This window comes from Marmota monax, unplaced genomic scaffold (assembly GCF_021218885.2).
Source record: "Marmota monax isolate L192 unplaced genomic scaffold, Marmota_monax_Labrador192_F-V1.1 WCK01_AAM20220418_F8-fsc00192, whole genome shotgun sequence".
Lineage (NCBI taxonomy): Eukaryota > Metazoa > Chordata > Mammalia > Rodentia > Sciuridae > Marmota > Marmota monax.
Window position 1 is genome coordinate 1,092,908 of NW_026693786.1, and position 19,238 is coordinate 1,112,145.

Below are 19,238 nucleotides of genomic sequence, written 5' to 3' on the forward strand. Positions count from 1 at the left end.
GGTTGGATAAGGGATCTGTAATACGTTTGGCCTACTATGTTGTGACAGGAAGAAAAAGAATTGTGTGAATAGAGATAGGGCCAAGAGAATGCTAAATGCTGAACAACTTAGAACATAGTGTACTGAGACAGTTATTAAATGAAATTAAGAGAATAAGCATCTTAGCCTTGGCCTATTGCTCACTACTCAAGCTCATTTTCTTGTTGTTTCAGTACAAAATAACTGGTTATAAGTCACTAATTTATATGTTAAAAACATATAATGCACTGTAGGCCAATATAAAAGGTGCTTTAAAATGGCAATTCTCTTTGGAGAAAGGGATGAACCATGCCCTAGAATTGGCCCTTAGGGGACTCTCTAGGAGGAACTGAAAGAGTATCTACTCCAAAGGACTCATGATAGCAAGTTCTGACAAAGAAATTGTTTCCAACAGTTTCAGGCTATCCTATTCTGTTCTCACCCCATTCTCCAAAGCTGAACTGATACTTAAAAAAACCTGGGACAACTGCTCCTGTATTTATTTTTATAAAAACACATTGTACTCATGGAACGCTTTCTGTATTTCTTCCTTAATTGCCACCTTTTGATTACATAGAAAGCACTCCATTCCTTCAAGCTAGCAGGTTGACTGGAGGTCTGGAGTCTTGGGGGAATCACAATACTGGCTGAGTTGGTGATTCCAAGCCAAAATTCGGCTGAAAAACAGAACAAACAAAAACAAAAACAAAACAAAGACCAGTTCCTAGGAACCAGCCATCGCATTTAGTACGAACAGCTAGCTATCAGAGTAGAGAAATAGAAGAAAGTGTTCCAGTTTGATTGTTTTCCCTTTTGGATGGCAGCTGAAGGGCAGAAGATGTGTTTCATCTGGTGCCTTTCCACTAAGTAATTTTCCAGGGCTCATTGCACACAGAGCATCAAAGCCTAGGAATGGGCTTGAACTATTCTCACAAGCTGCTCCTCACCCACTCGTCCCCACAGACAGAAGAGACTGATGCTGAGAACACACACCCACTCAAGAACACAGGCTTGTTCATTTTACTACCTAGCTGTAAGTAGTAGAGCTGGCTGGTGAAAGGAATCATGGGCTGGGAAGTGTAAAAACTTATGTACGTGATAGGCTTCCTTCCATTTCTCTCTGACTACTTTAAAATGTTGCTTCTCTGTTTGTGAATATATTTAGGTGGCAATGACTAGGTAGGTTCATATTTTGTTTAAATTTTTCCTTTTGAGACATCTTCCCTTTTTTAAGTCCCCCTTTTCCCCACCCACTTATTCTCCACCCTCCCACCCCAGCCTATATATTCACAAGTTAATAGGTTAGTAACAATATTAGTAAGAATAGTAACAACAACAACAACCAACAACATTAATAATATTAATCCCCTATATCTGTATAGCACTTTACGATCTACAAAGCGCTCTCACATCCATTATCTCATCTGTGCCATAATGCATCAGTTATCAGCCTCATAGGCCTTCAACTGTGCAAGGAAAAGAGATCAAATGTTAGAAGTCGAGTGGTGAATAAAGGGGAAGAAAAGGCTAGTAGTGAGGGATGTTGGAGCTGTGACAATTTTTAAAAAGGTGGAGGGGGAGGGCTGAATTAAAAATGATTTAAAAATTTATATAAAAAATTCACTTACGTTGAGTGTGCGGCATCAAATACTAGTTGTCCTTAGACTAAGTATATATGGCCCAAATGAGTTGTTTCCACGAATTGTTCAGCTTATCTGATATTATATGTATTTAACTCATAGGAAGAAAAGTTTGGTCAAAGTGAGATGCCTTAACATTTTCTTTAAATGACATTGGCATTGCAAGATTAAACACTTAAAGAACACTAAAGCCATGATATGAGTGCACTTTTGACAAAACTGGAATAAAACATTTAGGAAACTACTTAAATAAAAGCAATCTATGTACTTCATTTAGCATTAGTGTCGGTTTTATAGCTATTTTATAATTTATCCCAGACTATTATAAAATATATAAAACTGAGATATAAAGTATCAGCAATATAACTTTGCACTTTAAATAATTTTCAGCTACAGATTTTGCTTTTAGAAAACAAACTTTCAAAGCAGCTGTTTTGTTTCCTTGTAAAAGGTTCTATAAATGCATATACTCAGGTCCCTGATGGACTTTGCTGTTGTGACCTTCAGACTTTTCCAACATTTTAACTCTTAGACAATGGAACATACACATCTTTATTGTGCCTTGTTCAACTGTTCACGTTTCCACACAGGACATCAGAGTTCAAAATCTTAAAAGAATGTATGTATGTATGTGTGTGTGTGTGTGTATATACACACACATATCTCTCTGAGTGTGTGTGTATGTATATATATATGTATTTAAAAAATTCATTAATGAGCTTTAAACTGTGGGGTGAATCTGTGAAATGAGGTAAGGAAATTTGGCACATTTCAAACAGTATCCTTTAAGTTTTGGTAAATTGTGTAACACAACATATTTTTCCACTGTGATCTACAGGTGCTATCCACATAAGTGGGGGTGGTTAATAGCAAGAATCACTGGAATGTTTCTAGTAAATTAACAGGGACAAGCTCCCCCAAATACTCACAACCAAATGTTGATATAGAAGTAAAAATATATACAGTACAGTCACCTGCTTGTAGTTTGGCACACTGTTTTCCATTTTTTCCTTGTGGGTAAATAGTGCATAAACTACTTGTGCAACTGTATGACTTTTTAAGTCTTTTACATAGAACATCAGATTAAAGTTTGCTTTCAAAGACTTATTCCCACAATTTAAAATTCTTTTCTTTAAGCACTTACATGTCAACATACATACCACAAGGCATATTTTGAAAGAAATAAAACACAAACATCAAATGTCTTTCTGGAAAATGCGAGTCTCTTCTTCAAACACAGGTAAAACTCAAAATGCTGTTTCTGCTTTTAGGAGATTGTAGTCGGAATCCCTGCAGAAAAATCAGACAATTTATGCCATCTTAGTTAGTTTTAGTGTATGTCCCACAAAGGGATCATACGACCTAAATTTGTTAACATCATACTAGACGCTGTATGATGCAGAAAAAGATACAGATAGCAGGGGGTACTAGAAAGCACTCCTAATTGCCACGTGTTGAGATTTTGTTTTCCAGCTAATGCTCTTTTTGTTGAAATGATCTTGGCTTTTTGTCTACACGACTTTAATTCTGTTGTTCAAAATCTGTCTTACTGCAAAGCCCTTCCCTTTCCAAAATCATTCAAGAGCATATTTTCATAATAGGTGGAAATTAATGCTGAATAGCAGAAGAAAAAAGTAGCCTTGTTAGAGCTTATCCCTAGTGAAGCCAGAACAAAATTGCCCAATTTTTGGGGTGGCTTAAAGGTATAGGGATTTTCATGCACGCTTTTCTTTTATTTGAAAAAGGGAATAGGACAGTTTCTTTCATGCAAATTTTGCTTTCAAGAGGGAAAAAATGAGGGACTGTGGGCTCAGCAGGTAGTAGGAAATCTAAGGGTGCATCATCTCAGCCATTTTGGTGCAGTATTACCTCAGTTTTTCAAAAGAAGCTGTCCCAGCCTCATCCTTGTGGACCTGTTCTCGCTCCATGCGCTTTCCCTTACACTTCTCATCTCTCAAGGCCTTGGAGCTGGATTTGTGACGATATAACTTTTTGTGTGTCGGTCCATTATTGCCTAAAGTGCTCATGCTACTATACTTTTTATCAAAGAAGGCAGAGCGAGAGTCCTCATTATAACCAGGCATGTCTGCACGACCAGGATCACCTGTCGCTGCTTTCCCATTGCTTTTGCTCACACCTTTGATTGACCTGTGATTCTTAGTGGTTCCTGGAGACCCACTGTTGACCTTTTTCTTAGATTCTTGTGGTGTCCCAGCCAATATTTTGAGGGTTTTTAATTTTAGACTATTGGACTCAGGGGAGTAGAATGCATTGGGGTCCCCATGGTGCTCCATGGGTTCCCAAAGGGGCTCTATGGAGGCCATCATGAATCTCTGCACATCTGCCATACCAGAGGCAATGTTGGACAAGATATAGGAAGGCTCCTGAAATTCCCGTTGGTCATCATCCAGGAGGCTGTTGGTGTTAGTGCCCATACTCATGTTGCTCCAGCCTGGATTGCTCTCTTTCCCCAAAACCCAATCTGCAGAAAGTCCCTTCTGACTTTGCATCTTCACAGAGGTGACAGGGCCTCCATGTTGGGTACAGTCAGCCAGTGTCTTCCCAGTGGAGGATATGCTATTAGTCTGGCCTCCTCCACGGCCAATGCCCATTTGCATTTTCTCTCCATTGATGGCAGCCATGTATTTTCCTTTCTTTGTTGACTTAGGGACTTGGCGAGAGGTTTTGCCAGGTGGTTTTTCAGTCCCTTTATTGTTGACTTTAGGGGACTTTTTCCTGGTGTTTTTCTGAGAAGAACTTTGGTTCATAGCTCCACTCTTGCTGGGTGAACTTTTCTTTCTTGATTTTGATACTTTGTTGTTGGTACTAATTTGACCTGATGGGTCATTAAATGTTGACAAGCAAGGGTTTTTTTGGAGCAGGCTGATAGAATCCTCATCATTGAACATATGGAACTGAAACTGATGGTTATTTAAAGTAAATCCATCATCCGCTTGGACCTGCTGAGAAACGGTACTACAGTCCCACTTGATTTTCTCCATGCTGCCCAATGGTCCTGGGACACCATCTTGGAACCCTTTCAGTGTTCCTAGTGTCTTGATAGTCTCACATCTGGTAATCTGAGGAGAAAGACTGGGGGTATCAGGTGGGGACATCTCTGAGAGGGAAGAGTGGCGGAACTTGTCAGGAGTGAAATTGGAGATATCCAGGAGGTCAGTGGATTCCTTTAGTGGTACTATCTCATCAATGCTCTGCTGGATCACTAGCTTGGGGCTGCAGTGGGCCAGGAAGTCATCAGCGATATCATCATCACCATCCTTTTCACAGGACTTCAAACTTAAGGAGCAGTAATTGTTTGAGCTGACAGAGAGTGGGGCCATTGAATCAAAGCTAAAGAGCCGACCATCATCCATACTGACTGGGCCCTGTTGGAAAGGAAAGCAAATATCTCCATTATTAAAGTGACATAATTGATAAGAGTCATCAGATTGGAGTTGGGTGTCTGGCACAGAGGCATATAGGACCTTGTTGCAACTACCACCACCACTATTGAGGCCAACTGGATTGTATGTTGTAGCTGGGAGATTATTTTCCATAGACACTACTTGAGATGCTTCAAATTCACTGGATTGGTTTGAGGCTATCTCCCTTGAGACTTCAGCCATGAATTCCTGGGTACCAGAAGTAGCCTTGTTGGGCCATGCATTTTCATAGTTACTAGATTCCATTTTGAAGTTAAGAGATGACTGCTGCAGCTCAGAGTCAGAGGATGAGGAGAGTACACAGTCCTGGGTAGGGTGGAGAGGTACAAATGACTTCTCTGTTGGAGTGAGACTGCTTTCACTTTGCTCAGGAGAATGGTGGGTGAAGTATGAGATATTAGTATTATTTGACAAGTCAGAAGCATCTAACAGTGTCTGCAGATACCCTCCAGGGATAACAGGTATATTAGTGGTAACATTAGCAGAAGATAGAGGCATTTCAGAAGAGCAGGTGGTTGGTAGGAAAGTGGAATTCTTAGCAGCTTTGGCCTCATGAAATTCAGATAGATGAGAACTGTTTGAATTCCCAGGAATAACTTCATTTTTTAAATTAGGCTTGGAAGATTGGTCTTCCAAGAGAGGGCTCATTTGAACAATTGGCTTGCTTTCTTGCCCAGCTTTGATTTTCTTGGATTTTAACCTAGCTTCACTTTTAAATTTGATTTTGTTGAGCACTTTCCTCTCTGGCCCTTTAAACTCTGGGTCTTGGGCTTTGACTTTCACTGAGTCAGGGCCTGTGATGTCATTTAAATGTGATCCATTTGCACTGCTGGCAGTGGCTAGAGGTGCTGACTTCAATGTACCTTTTAGGCCTCCATCTTCTTTGCGATTAGTTTGCCTCTGCTCACTGCAGAATGAAACCTGCTTATTACTTGCTGACGTTTCCATGGATGGGATTCTTTGAATCCTGTGCCTGTTGCCAAGTTTAGATTTTCGTTTACGAGCAGGTGGCAGGAATGATACCTCAAAGCTACCTGGTTCAAAGCTTTGCTTTTGGCATAAGGGTGTCTTGATGGAGTCTATGTTGCTGTTTCTCTTTTTCTTCTTCTGCCAGAAGGCTTTCAAAGGTGCCAGCTTGGCATATTTGTTGAGCTGATTCTCACTCAAATTCACTGTTGTCTCACTGGCATCCACCTTACCCAACTTCACCAGCATGTTCTTCTCACCTTTAAAGCGATTGATGATGATATATTTGATAATAACAGGGGGCTCTTTACGGGTTACTTTTCTTCTCTTTTTGGGACACCATTCATCATCATCTTCCTCTTTGGAACTACCTGGCAGCCATTCCTTCCTCTCATTTACTTTTTCACCCTCTAGTGAGTCAACATCATATAGGTAATCTTCACTGTATCTTACTTTTCTCTTCGCTCGTAACCCATAGTTCTGCTGGGAGGAGGAGCTGCCAGAATTAGTATCCCGAGCCATATAGCGGCTACAGTCCTTGATCTCTCCCATGGAATCATATGAGACCTCAATGAAGGAACTGTCATCACTGTAGTTCCCTGATGTTTCCAAGGAATTAGTAAGATGGCCCTGCTTTGAATTCTTAAATTGCCCTACATCAGTCCCACTGCATGGTTTATTTAAGGCAGGTTTCTCTTCATTATCCTTTCCATCTTTTGTCTCTACACCTTTATCTTCATGTCCTTCCTCTTTGATTTTCTTCTTGTCCAAGTTTTTATCTTCTTCCCCCCAGATGATGCTCACATCAGGAACTTTGAATTGGGAAAGATCACTGCTCTGCTTCAGGGTCCCACTCTTAGACTCCCGCTTGGGGCAGGTAGTAAAGACACTGGGAAAAAAGTTGAATTGTGCATCCTCCTGCATCAGAAGGGTGGTCTTGTCTCGAACATTGTCCTGAAAGGACTCATATCGAATTTTCAGGGAGCAGACGTCACTGCCCAGTGTTGACTCATCATCATCAAACATGTAGTTATCCACATCTTCTTCAGAGAACAGGTTGACAGATAGCTCATTCTTGGAACAAAGGTCAAGCAGTTCAATTTTACTCTCACTAATAAAAGTCTCAAAGTAACCCCAATCCTGATTGGAATTTGCAAGCAAAGCTTCTTCTGTATTGCACTTATCTAACAGTAATGCCTCATAATAACTTTTCTGAGCTGGATCTTCCAAGTCAATGTCAGGTTTCTCAGCTTCTCGTCTATCTCCTGCCCTTGATTTATGCAGGGGGAAGCCTAGGAGCTGGTCTGAAAGCAGCTGCTCTCCATATTTCATGTTTTCTCCGGCATTAATGCACTGAATCCCTATATCAGAGACTGCACATGTTTCATAATCCCTATTTAGATCACCGACTTTCAGACTGATTCCTGGCTCAGGATCTACTGCCTCCTTGGATTCCATGAAGCAGCCCAAGCAAGTCCGGCTTGGCTGCATGAGGCAGTCTCCATTCAGAGCTGACATGCCTGCAGGCTCCATTATGGCAAATGGAGCCTTCTCACACTCATTGGGCAATGACCATGTGTTCAGGCCTTTTGCAACACCAGATGTCAGGGAGATGGCATTCACAGAAGCACTATTAGCAGCATGCTCAGGTGCTTCAATCAGGCCCAAAGGAGAGGGAGGGCTCTGCATACAGGGCTTCTTAGAGGGCAGAGGCAGGAGACCCCTAGGAAACATCAGGGTCTCTTTTTGTACCACTGGTATAGGCTGAATTGGTGCAGCAGCTTCTAGGGCTGCAAATGACTTCATTGCCACCTCCTGGTTCTCTGAGTCTAGAGAAAAGGGGAAAAGATGACATGAACAAAGTTAAAGGTCTTAGACCAGATTCATTAACTTTCTTTCCCTTGATCAGTTTCTGGTACTTTATCTTATTATATAAGTATGCCTCTATTTCTCTAGCTTTGAAAACCACAACTAGATCATTCAAGAATAATCCTGATTTCATATTGAACATTCATGCAAGTGAAAAATAATATTTTTTGGCTCCAGCTTCTTCCTCAGAGAAAGTCATAGCCCTCTTTAGAAATGAAGAAAGAATTGGATTGCTTGATTAATTGGAAAGTCAAGGCTTTCAGAGGGGATATTCATGGTCTTAAGATATGAGACACAGGCCTGTCCTTCAGAGTCATATCCTGGAAGCACCCAGTGACTCTGATTCACTAGGAATTCTGAGGAACTTCATTTGACAGAGATGATTTGGGGAGACAAAGTGGTCAGATTTGAAGCCTCTCAGAGACTCTTCTAATCTAGTTAAAATTTTGGTAGAATAAAGTTTAGGATTAACATCAATCACAAAGGCATCCTGGACTCAAACTGTCCCAACTTTTTGGATACTGAAAATCCATAGTAATAACAAAGGACTATCAGGAGAGTGATTATATTCTGTAATTAAATTCCCTTACCATTTTCTTTGACCCCATTAATCAGAGTGTTTTCTCCGTTGGCTGAGGCAGCAATAGTCTTATCTTGTTCGTTATCCATGAATGTAACCTCTTATTGTTTCATTCCAAGTCCAAATTCTGTCCAACCTGCACATTTCAAATATATAAATTAGTTTTATTCTGTCTTTTACAGGTTGTTTTAGCTACACGATTCTTAAAAGGCTCAATGGAATTTACCTGTTTCCAGACTGTCTTCATTACTGCTATTTTTGTTTTATAGTTTATGCTTACCATATAAGTCAATTTGGAAACCCACACTTCATTCATACATCCTAGGCCATACTATTCCCATTAGGCAAACATATATCTTCCTTCATAGGTGTCCAATTAGAAAGGATGCAAAGCAGAGTCCAAGCTAAGTTGAAATAAGGAGTATGTGGATGTTAAGATTAGCTTCATTACTGTTTGCTTCATTTCTACTTCATTTCTATTTCAGATGGTCAAAAGGCTCTTCAAAAACAAATTCACATATGTATGTATGTGTGTGTGTGTGTGTATATATATATATATATATATATATATATATATATTATTGTTTCATTCCAAGACCAAATGCTGTCCAACCTGCATACACACACACACACACACACACACAATGCACTCAGATTTTTTCATTCTATGCCCTAAAATTTGATTGCTAAGGTTTAAAGAGGTAGGGAATTCCTTGATTTCTCAACTTTAGGATCTTAACTAAGATTTTGACAAGTATTCCTCCAAACCTACATCAAGATTTTAAAATGTGACAACAAATAAGATCTAGATTTTCTGAAAAGGCCCCAGCATCATCTGATACTTTTCAGGCATAGTAAACATATCTATAACCCCCCCATCTCCTGACCAACCACCTAGTGTATGTATATAAAAATGATGGGAGATGAGGCCCCAGAGATAGAGGTATTTATGATGTGTCACTACAACATCTACACATCCGTGTTCATTCCAGCCCTCTATCCCATCCCTAGACATCCTCTCCAGGTAGGTATTCATCTTTTTATTAAAAATCACATAATACTGATAGCCAAGCATCTGTAACAAGAATCTGAATTGTATACTCATTGATTGTAATACAGATGATCTCCAACTTATAATGATTTAGCTTATGACTTTTTGAATTTATGATGGTATGAAAGTAATATAAATTCAGTTGAAACTGTACTTTGAATTTTGATCTTTTCCTGAGCAAGGGATAAGTTATATGATACTCTCTTATGATGCCAGGTAGGGGCAGTGAGCTATAGCTACCAGTTAGCCATGTAAAGGTAAATGACCAACACTCTTAGTATATTGTATTGCCAACATATTTACATACTGGTATTCAATAAATTATGTAAAATATTCAACAATTTATTATAAAATAGGCTGTTAAATGATTTTTTTCTAACTGTAGGTTAATAGTGTTCTGAGCATGTTTAAGGTAAGCTAGGCCAAGCTATGATGTTTGGTAAATTAGGCATATTAAATGCATTTTAAATTTGATGATATCTTCAACTTATGATGAGTTCATCAGGATCTAACCCCATCATAAATCAAGGAGCATCTCTGTGTACATACACTATATATGATGGATTCAACATAGAGGGAACAAAAGCAGTAACAATTTCACACAATTCAATCATAAGATGTTTACCTATATGGGCCCAATTTTCAATAAAATAAGAGTCTCTATTAGACAATATCTCAGTCTTTAAAAATTTAGATGATTCTGCATTTCCCTTAACATTTATATATTAGAATTTCTCAACTTTCTCCTTATTTTATGAGTCCTTGATGAGTAGGCAATAAACCATGAGTGTCAGGGAAAAGAGAAAGAAATGCTTACTTGTATTTTCAACAGAAACAAGGGCTGGGGAATTTTAAAAGATGGAGAGGAGTGGATAGCAATATTGAAGTCCCAAATCCTTGTCAAGGAGGACTAATTTGTGATGAGACAAAGTGAACAGTTTGAATGGTTGCTCTGCTTCAGAAAGGAACCCATGGGTCAGATGGAATCACACTACCATAATGGATTACAACGTGCATCTTTATTTTTAAGGAACTCAATAGAACTTCAGGGATCATTTTATTTCTCTTTAATCTCTCCACTAATCCCATTTTGGTAGGGACTTGATAGAGTCACATTATTTTGATACTTTAATGTTGTCTTGTCCCTGATATTTATAGTTATTTATGAGGAAGTCCATTTTTAACACCAGGAAGACTAAGGCGCAGAGAGAATATGATATGATAGATAAGGTCATAAAAATCATACTGATAGATCCGTGAATGGAACCCATGTCTCCTGACCAAGAAATGGGGAATTTTTCCTTTTCTCTTCCTCCTCTTCCTGTGGTGGGGATAGACCCCTGGGGGCACTTCTAACCTACATCCTTAGCCTTTTTTATTTTATTTTTTGGTTGGGGGGTACCAGGGATTGAACTCAGGGGCACTCAACCACTGAGCCACATCCCCAGCCCTATTTTGTATTTTATTTAGAGACAGGGTCTCACTGAGTTGCTTAGTGCCTGGCTTTTGCTGAGGCTGGCTTTGAACTCGCGATCCTCCTGTCTCAGTCTCTTGAGCTGCTAGGATTATAGGCATGTGCCCCCATGCCAAGCAGGTATATTTTCTTAAAACACAAAATGCCTTCTCCACAATTCTTACCATTCCAATTCCTGTCCCAAACAAGGCTATAGAAATACAGATTTCCACATATTACTGCCCTGTACTTCCACCCCTTTCAGGTAATAAAATAATGAACAGCTGCCTCAGAGAAGTATTGAATATTAGTAAAAATTAATGTACCATGAAATATATAAAGGAGAAATTCATTTAGATATCAACAATTATCCATTCTTATCAGACAGTATAAGAGCACTATGTCAGGGGACATATTAGTGCCTCTGTAACTTTACTCTGGGATGTTATTTCCCTAAGGACATAAATTCTCTCTAAAGGTAAAATCTGACCTGGGACCTAGGATTTATGGCTTTGAAGTAAAAGAAATTGTATTGGGTTCAGAGGGAAAATGTACTTTGGCAAGAGATAAAGAATAGGTAGAGGAGAAGGAAGATGGCGGCGAGGGGAGTGCATTGCCCCCGTGTGCTGCTTCACTGTGTGGGAGTATGACAAGTCAGGACGGCTAAAGGATATCTTGTTAGGAAGTTCCAGCAATAGTGGGGTGCTCCGGAACCTGGAGGAAGGATTTCCATTGCACGAGGATCGGCTACGGGGACTCAAATGCGAGAGGTTTGTCGCACGGAGGGTAACACTGCTTATTCAGCAAATCGCCCCGCGGCTAGAGTCTGCAGCGCGAGCTGGGAAACGAGGAGATAGCGACGCAGGGATACAGCGCTGCAGTTTCTGCCAGCCGTGCAAGCACCGTACTCAGGGCTGAATTCTGGGTTCGAGACGGGGGAAGGAAGCGGTCCATCTCGGTTCTCCACACCGGTCAGACCACAGAGGAGGCCAGCAGCCACCAGGTTGGAAAGCTGACATCACCATCCCTGTTTTCGACTGACCGCAGCTCATTCAGCCATAGAACAGGTAATTTCAGGCTGCAATTCGCCTGCGGCTTGCAGACAGATTGCTAGGGTTCAGTGCCTGGGTGCTTCTTAGAACCTGATCTTATCAGAGCGAACACCGAGCGCGGGGCGGCCGAGTTCCGGCTCCCGGAACCGTCCCGGAACCGCCCTGGCCCAGGGCTGCGGAGCCTGCGGAGGCTGCTTCTTGGACCCTGCTCCTATCAGAGCATACACCAAGCACTAAGCGGCCGAATTCCGGCTCCCGGAACTGAGCCCGCGGGGACTGCTTCTTGGAGCCTACACTTATAGGAGCTTACACCGAGCACGGAGCGGCCGAGTTCCGGCTCCCGGAACTTCCCTGGCCCGGGGCTAGGAGCCCGCGGAAACTGCTTCTCGGTCCGGGTCCTGCTGAGGGCCGGTCAGGACTCACCCGTTGCTTTGGTTGCCCGGCAAGGGGAACGAAATGCTGCCATTCGCATAGGATACCAACATGGCAGAGATCTGATGTCATCAGAAAGCGGAGGAGGAGAGAACTTCATCAATACCAGCGGCGACATAAACAGTTGGTCTCCTGGTAGGGGGGGTGAGGCACAGACACCCGAGTCTCCTCAATTTGTCGTCGAGCCAGAGGGGAGGAGCCGGGCCGCCACCAGCGCCCGGAGCAGGCCCAGCGGCTCGCCAGTGTGGTGACCGCGTGACCCCAATTGGAGAGGGGGCGGAGCGGAGCCGCCACCCGCACCCGCAAGGTGGGCAGACCCGCGACCCAGTAGTACATGGGTGTGGTAGGAGGGGCAGGGCAGAGCCGCCGTTCGCGCTTGCAAGGTAAACAGACCTGTGACAGCCTGGCGGGTCAGGCCCAGTGGCCTGCCAGTGTGGTACACACGCCACCCCAACTGGAGTAGGGGCAGAGCAGATCCTTCTCCCACGCCCGGATCAGGCCCTGCTGGTGTGGTGGTCACATGACCCCAATTGGAGTGGGGGCGGAGCGGAACCGCCACCCGTGCCCGCAGGGTGAGCAGACCTGTGACCAACCTGCAGATCAGGCCCAGGGGCCCGCAGGCGTGGTAGGAGGGGCAGGGCAGATCCGCCGCCCGCGCCTCCAAGGTAGGCAGACCTGCAACAGACCAGCGGATCAGGCCCAGGAGCCTGCCGGCGTGGTACACACACCACCCTAATTGGAATAGGGGCAGAGCAGAGTCGCCTCCCGTGCCAGGAACAGGCCCAGCGTCCTGCAGGCGGGGTAGTCACGACACCCCAATTGGAGTAGGGGCAGAGCAGAGCCGCCACCCGTGCCCGAAAGGTGGGCAGATCTGCGACCAACCAGCGGGACAGGCCCAGTGGCCTGCCGGTACGTCACCGCATTTGGAGTAGGGGCAGAGTAGAGCCGCCGCCAGGGCCCAGAACAGGCCCAGTGACCAGCCGGCGTGGTAGCCACGACACCCCAATTGGAATAAGGAGAGAGCAGAGCCGCCGCCCGCGCCTGCAGGAAAGATACGCAAGCAGTATGAAAAGACAAGGAAAGAAAGGACCACAAGCAATGCAGGTCAACGCAACTTTAGAAGAGGTAACAGCTGCAGCAGATGGAATGTCAGATAAAGAATTCAGGGTATACATGCTTCAGATGATCTGGAGTATCAAGGAAGACATTAAACAGCAAAATCAGACAATGAAAGATCACTTCGACAATGAATTACGCAAACAAATCCAGGAAGCAAAGGATCAACTATACAGGGAGATAGAGGTTATAAAAAACAAACAAACAGAAATCCTAGAAATGCAGGAAGCAATAAACCAACTTAAAAACTCAATGGAGAATACTACCAGCAGAGTAGAACACTTAGAAGATAGAACATCAGACAATGAAGACAAAGTATTTCAACTGGAAAAGAACATAGACAGCTCAGCAAGACTGTTAAGAAACCATGAGCAGAACATCCAAGAAATATGGGATAACATTAAGAGACCAAACTTAAGAGTCATTGGGATACAGGAAGGTACAGAGCTCCAAACCAAAGGAATGAGCAGTGTATTCAATGAAATAATTCGAGAAAACTTCCCAGACTTGAAGAATGAGACAGAATCCCAAATCCTAGAAGCCTACAGGACGCCGAATGTGCAAAATCATAAGAGATCCACACCTAGACACATTATAATGAAGATGCCCAACATACAGAATAAGGAGAGAATTTTAAAAGCTACAAGAGAAAGGAAGCAGATTACATTTAGGGGTAAGCCAATCAGGATAACAGCTGATCTTTCAACACAGACTCTGAAAGCTAGAAGATCCTGGAATAACATATTTCAAACACTGAAAGAAAATGGGTTCCAACAAAGAATTGTGTATCCAGCGAAATTAAGCTTCAGGATGGAAGATGAAATTAAAACCTTCCACGATAAACAAAAGTTTAAAGAATTCGCAGCTAGAAAACCATCTCTTCAAAACATCCTCGCCAAAGCATTACAGGAAGAGGAAATGGAAAATAACAATGAAAACCAACAGTGGGAGGTAGGACAGTAAAGGGGGGGAAAATAATCAAAGAGGAAAACAAACCATGTTTAGTAACAGAAATAAACAAATATGGCTGGAAGAACAACCCATATCTCAATAATAACCTTAAATGTTAATGGCTTAAACTCACCAATTAAGAGACACAGGCCAGTAGAATGGATCACAAAACAAGACCCAACAATATGCTGCCTACAGGAGACGCATTTGATAGGAAAAGACATACATAGGCTGAAGGTGAAAGGTTGGGAAAAATCATACCACTCATATGGACTTCGGAAACAAGCAGGAGTGTCCATACTCATATCAAATAAAATAGATTTCAAGCCAAAGTTAATCAAAAGGGATAAAGAGGGACACTACATACTGCTTAAGGGAACCATACACCAACAAGAGGTAACAATCATAAATATTTATGCCCCAAACAATGGTGCAGCTATGTTCATCAAACAAACTCTTCTCAAGTTCAAGAGTCTAATAGACCACCATACCATAATCATGGGAGACTTCAACACACCTCTCTCGCCACTGGACAGATCTTCCAAACAAAAGTTGAATAAGGAAACTATAGAACTCAATAACACTATTAATAACCTAGACCTAATTGACATATATAGAGTATACCACCCAACATCAAGCAGTTACACTTTTTTCTCAGCAGCACATGGATCCTTCTCAAAAATAGATCATATATTATGTCACAGGGCAACTCTTAGACAATATAAAGGAGTAGAGATAATACCATGCATCTTATCTGATCATAATGGAATGAAACTGAAAATCAACGATAAAAGAAGGAAGGAAAAAGCATACATCACTTGGAGAATGAACAATAGGTTACTGAATGATCAATGGGTTATAGAAGACATCAAGGAGGAAATTAAAAAATTCTTAGAGATAAATGAAAACACAGACACAACATATCGGAATCTATGGGACACATTGAAAGCAGTTCTAAGAGGAAAATTCATTGCTTGGAGTTCATTCCTTAAAAAAAGAAAAAACCAACAAATAAATGATCTCATACTTCATCTCAAAATCCTTGAAAAAGAAGAGCAAAACAACAGCAAAAGAAGTAGAAGGCAAGAAATAATTAAAATCAGAGCTGAAATTAATGAAATCGAAACAAAAGAAACAATTGAAAAAATTGACAAAACTAAAAGTTGGTTCTTTGAAAAAATAAACAAAATCGACAGACCCTTAGCGATGCTAGCGAAGAGAAGAAGAGAGAGAACTCAAATTACTAGCATACGGGATGAAAAAGGCAATAGCACAACAGACACTTCAGAAATACAGAAGAAAATAAAAAACTATTTTGAATCCTTATACTCCAATAAATTAGAAGATAGTGAAGGCATAGATAAATTTCTTAAGTCATATGATCTGCCCAGATTGAGTCAGGAGGATATAGAAAACCTAAACAGACCAATATCAATTGAGGAAATAGAAGAAACCATAAAAAGACTACCAACTAAGAAAAGCCCAGGACCGGATGGGTATACAGCAGAATTTTACAAAACCTTTAAAGAAGAACTAATACCAATACTTTTCAAGCTACTTCAGGAAATAGAAAAGAAGGGAGAACTTCCAAATTCATTCTATGAGGCCAACATCACCCTGATACCTAAACCAGACAAAGACACTTCAAAGAAAGAAAACTACAGACCAATATCTCTAATGAACCTAGATGCAAAAATCCTCAATAAAATTCTGGCGAATCGGATACAAAAACATATCAAAAAAATTGTACACCATGATCAAGTAGGATTCATCCCTGGGATGCAAGGCTGGTTCAATATACGGAAATCAATAAATGTTATTCACCACATCAATAGACTTAAAAATAAGAACCATATGATCATCTCGATAGATGCGGAAAAAGCATTCGACAAAGTACAGCATCCCTTTATGTTCAAAACTCGAGAAAAACTAGGGATAACAGGAACATACCTCAATATTGTAAAAGCAATCTATGCTAAGCCTCAGGCTAGCATCATTCTGAATGGAGAAAAACTGAAGGCATTCCCTCTAAAATCTGGAACAAGACAGGGATGCCCTCTCTCACCACTTCTGTTCAACATAGTTCTCGAAACGCTGGCCAGAGCAATTAGACAGACGAAAGAAATTAAAGGCATAAAAATAGGAAAAGAAGAACTTAAATTATCACTATTTGCAGATGATATGATTCTATACCTAGCAGACCCAAAAGGCTCTACAAAGAAACTATTAGAGCTAATAAATGAATTCAGCAAAGTGGCAGGATATAAAATCAACACGCATAAATCAAAGGCATTCCTGTATATCAGCGACAAATCCTCTGAAATGGAAATGAGGACAACCACTCCATTCACAATATCTTCAAAAAAAATAAAATACTTGGGAATCAACCTAACAAAAGAGGTGAAAGACTTATACAATGAAAACTACAGAACCCTAAAGAGAGAAATAGAAGAAGATCTTAGAAGATGGAAAAATATACCCTGTTCATGGATAGGCAGAACTAACATCATCAAAATGGCGATATTACCAAAAGTTCTCTATAGGTTTAATGCAATGCCAATCAAAATCCCAACGGCATTTCTTGTAGAAATAGAGAAAGCAATCATGAAATTCATATGGAAAAATAAAAGACCCAGAATAGCAAAAACAATGCTAAGCAGGAAGTGTGAATCAGGCGGTATAGCGATACCAGACTTCAAACTATACTACAGAGCAATAGTAACAAAAACAGCATGGTACTGGTACCAAAACAGGCGGGTGGACCAATGGTACAGAATAGAGGACACAGAAACCAATCCACAAAACTACAACTATCTTATATTTGATAAAGGGGCTAAAAGCATGCAATGGAGGAAGGATAGCATCTTCAACAAATGGTGCTGGGAAAACTGGAAATCCATATGCAACAAAATGAAACTTAATCCCTTTCTCTCGCCATGCACAAAAGTGAATTCAAAATGGATCAAGGAGCTTGATATCAAATCAGAGACACGCCGTCTGATAGAAGAAAAAGTTGGCTACGATCTACAGTCGGTGGGGTCGGGCTCCAAATTCCTCAATAGGACACCCATAGCACAAAAGTTAATAACTAGAATCAACAAATGGGACTTACTCAAACTAAAAAGTTTTTTCTCAGCAAAAGAAACAATAAGAGAGGTAATTAGGGAGCCTACACCCTGGGAACAAATCTTTACTCCTCACACTTCAGATAGAGCCCTAATATCCAGAGTATACAAAGAACTCAAAAAATTAGACAATAAGAGAACAAACAACCCAATCAACAAATGGGCCAAGGACCTGAACAGACACTTCTCAGAGGAGGACATACAGTCAATGAACAAGTACATGAAAAAATGCTCACCATCTCTAGCTGTCAGAGAAATGCAAATCAAAACCACCCTAAGATACCATCTCACTCCAGTAAGATTGGCAGCCATTATGAAGTCAAACAACAACAAGTGCTGGCGAGGATGTGGGGAAAAGGGTACACTTGTACATTGCTGGGGGGACTGCAGATTGGTGCAGCCAATTTGGAAAGCAGTATGGAGATTTCTTGGAAAGCTGGGAATGGAGCCACCATTTGACCCAGCTATTCCCCTTCTTGGTCTATTCCCTAAAGACCTAAAAAAAGCATGCTACAGGGACACTGCTACATCGATGTTCATAGCAGCACAGTTCACAATAGCAAGACTGTGGAACCAACCTAGATGCCCTTCAATAGATGAATGGATAAAAAAAATGTGGCATTTATACACAATGGAGTATTACTCTGCATTAAAAAATGACAAAATCATAGAATTTACAGGGAAATGGATGGCATTAGAGCAGATTATGCTAAGTGAAGCTAGCCAATCCCTAAAAAACAAATGCCAAATGTCTTCTTTGATATAAGGAGAGTAACTAAGATCAGAGTAGGGACGAAGAGCAGGAGAAGAAGATTAACATTTAACAGGGATGAGAGGTGGGAGGGAAAGGGAGAGAGAAGGGAAATTGCATGGTAATGGAAGGAGACCCTCAGGGTTATACAGTGGAGGGGGTAGAGAGAGAGGAGGGGAGGGGAGGGGAGAGGTGGGGAGGGGGGAGGGTGGAGGATGGGAAAGGCAGCAGAGCACAACAGACACTAGTATGGCAATATGTAAATCAATGGATGTGTAACTGATGTGATTCTGCAATCTGTGTATGGGGTGAAGGTGGGAGCTCATAACCCACTTGAATCAAAGTGTGGAATATGATATGTCAAGAAATTTGTAATGTTTTGAACAACCCACAATAAAAAATAAAAAAAAAGAAAAAAAAAGAATAGGTAGAATTGGGTGTAGAAGCTTGATGAGTTGGGAAGGGTTGAGAGAAGGTAATGAATGTTCTCTAGGTGCTAGGGTAAATACAGTTACGAAGATATTTCATTTTGGATGTTATTATTTAGGTCTGAAATGACCCCCCAAAAGCTCATGTGCTGAAGGCTTGATCCCCAAGGCAGCCGTGTTCAGAGGTGGGCCCTTTGGAAAGTGACTGAATCATAAAGGCTCTAACCTCATCAATGGATTAATCATAATGTAATGGTCTGTTAGGAGGTGGTGAAAACTTTAGGAGGTGGGGCTTAGTTGGAGGAAGTAGGTCACTGGGAGTGTGCCTTAGAAGAGCATTTGTTGTCCTTAGCATATGTCCTA

General features: G+C 41.3%; 1 protein-coding gene across 2 annotated transcripts in view; it reads right to left on the reverse strand.

The window, feature by feature from the left end:
* Positions 1–1,296: 1,296 nt before the first annotated feature.
* Nexmif (neurite extension and migration factor) overlaps positions 1,297–19,238 on the reverse strand; it is a 141,297-nt gene continuing 123,355 nt past the window's right edge. For both annotated transcript variants that reach the window (XM_046462116.2, XM_058584898.1), the window contains 3 exons: positions 8,527–8,652; positions 3,528–7,896; positions 1,297–2,948 (listed from right to left, as the gene is read on the reverse strand). In XM_046462116.2, the coding sequence (XP_046318072.1) occupies positions 2,906–2,948; positions 3,528–7,896; positions 8,527–8,605 (4,491 nt within the window). In that variant the 5' untranslated portion in view covers positions 8,606–8,652 and the 3' untranslated portion in view covers positions 1,297–2,905. The remainder of the gene's footprint in view (positions 2,949–3,527; positions 7,897–8,526; positions 8,653–19,238) is intronic.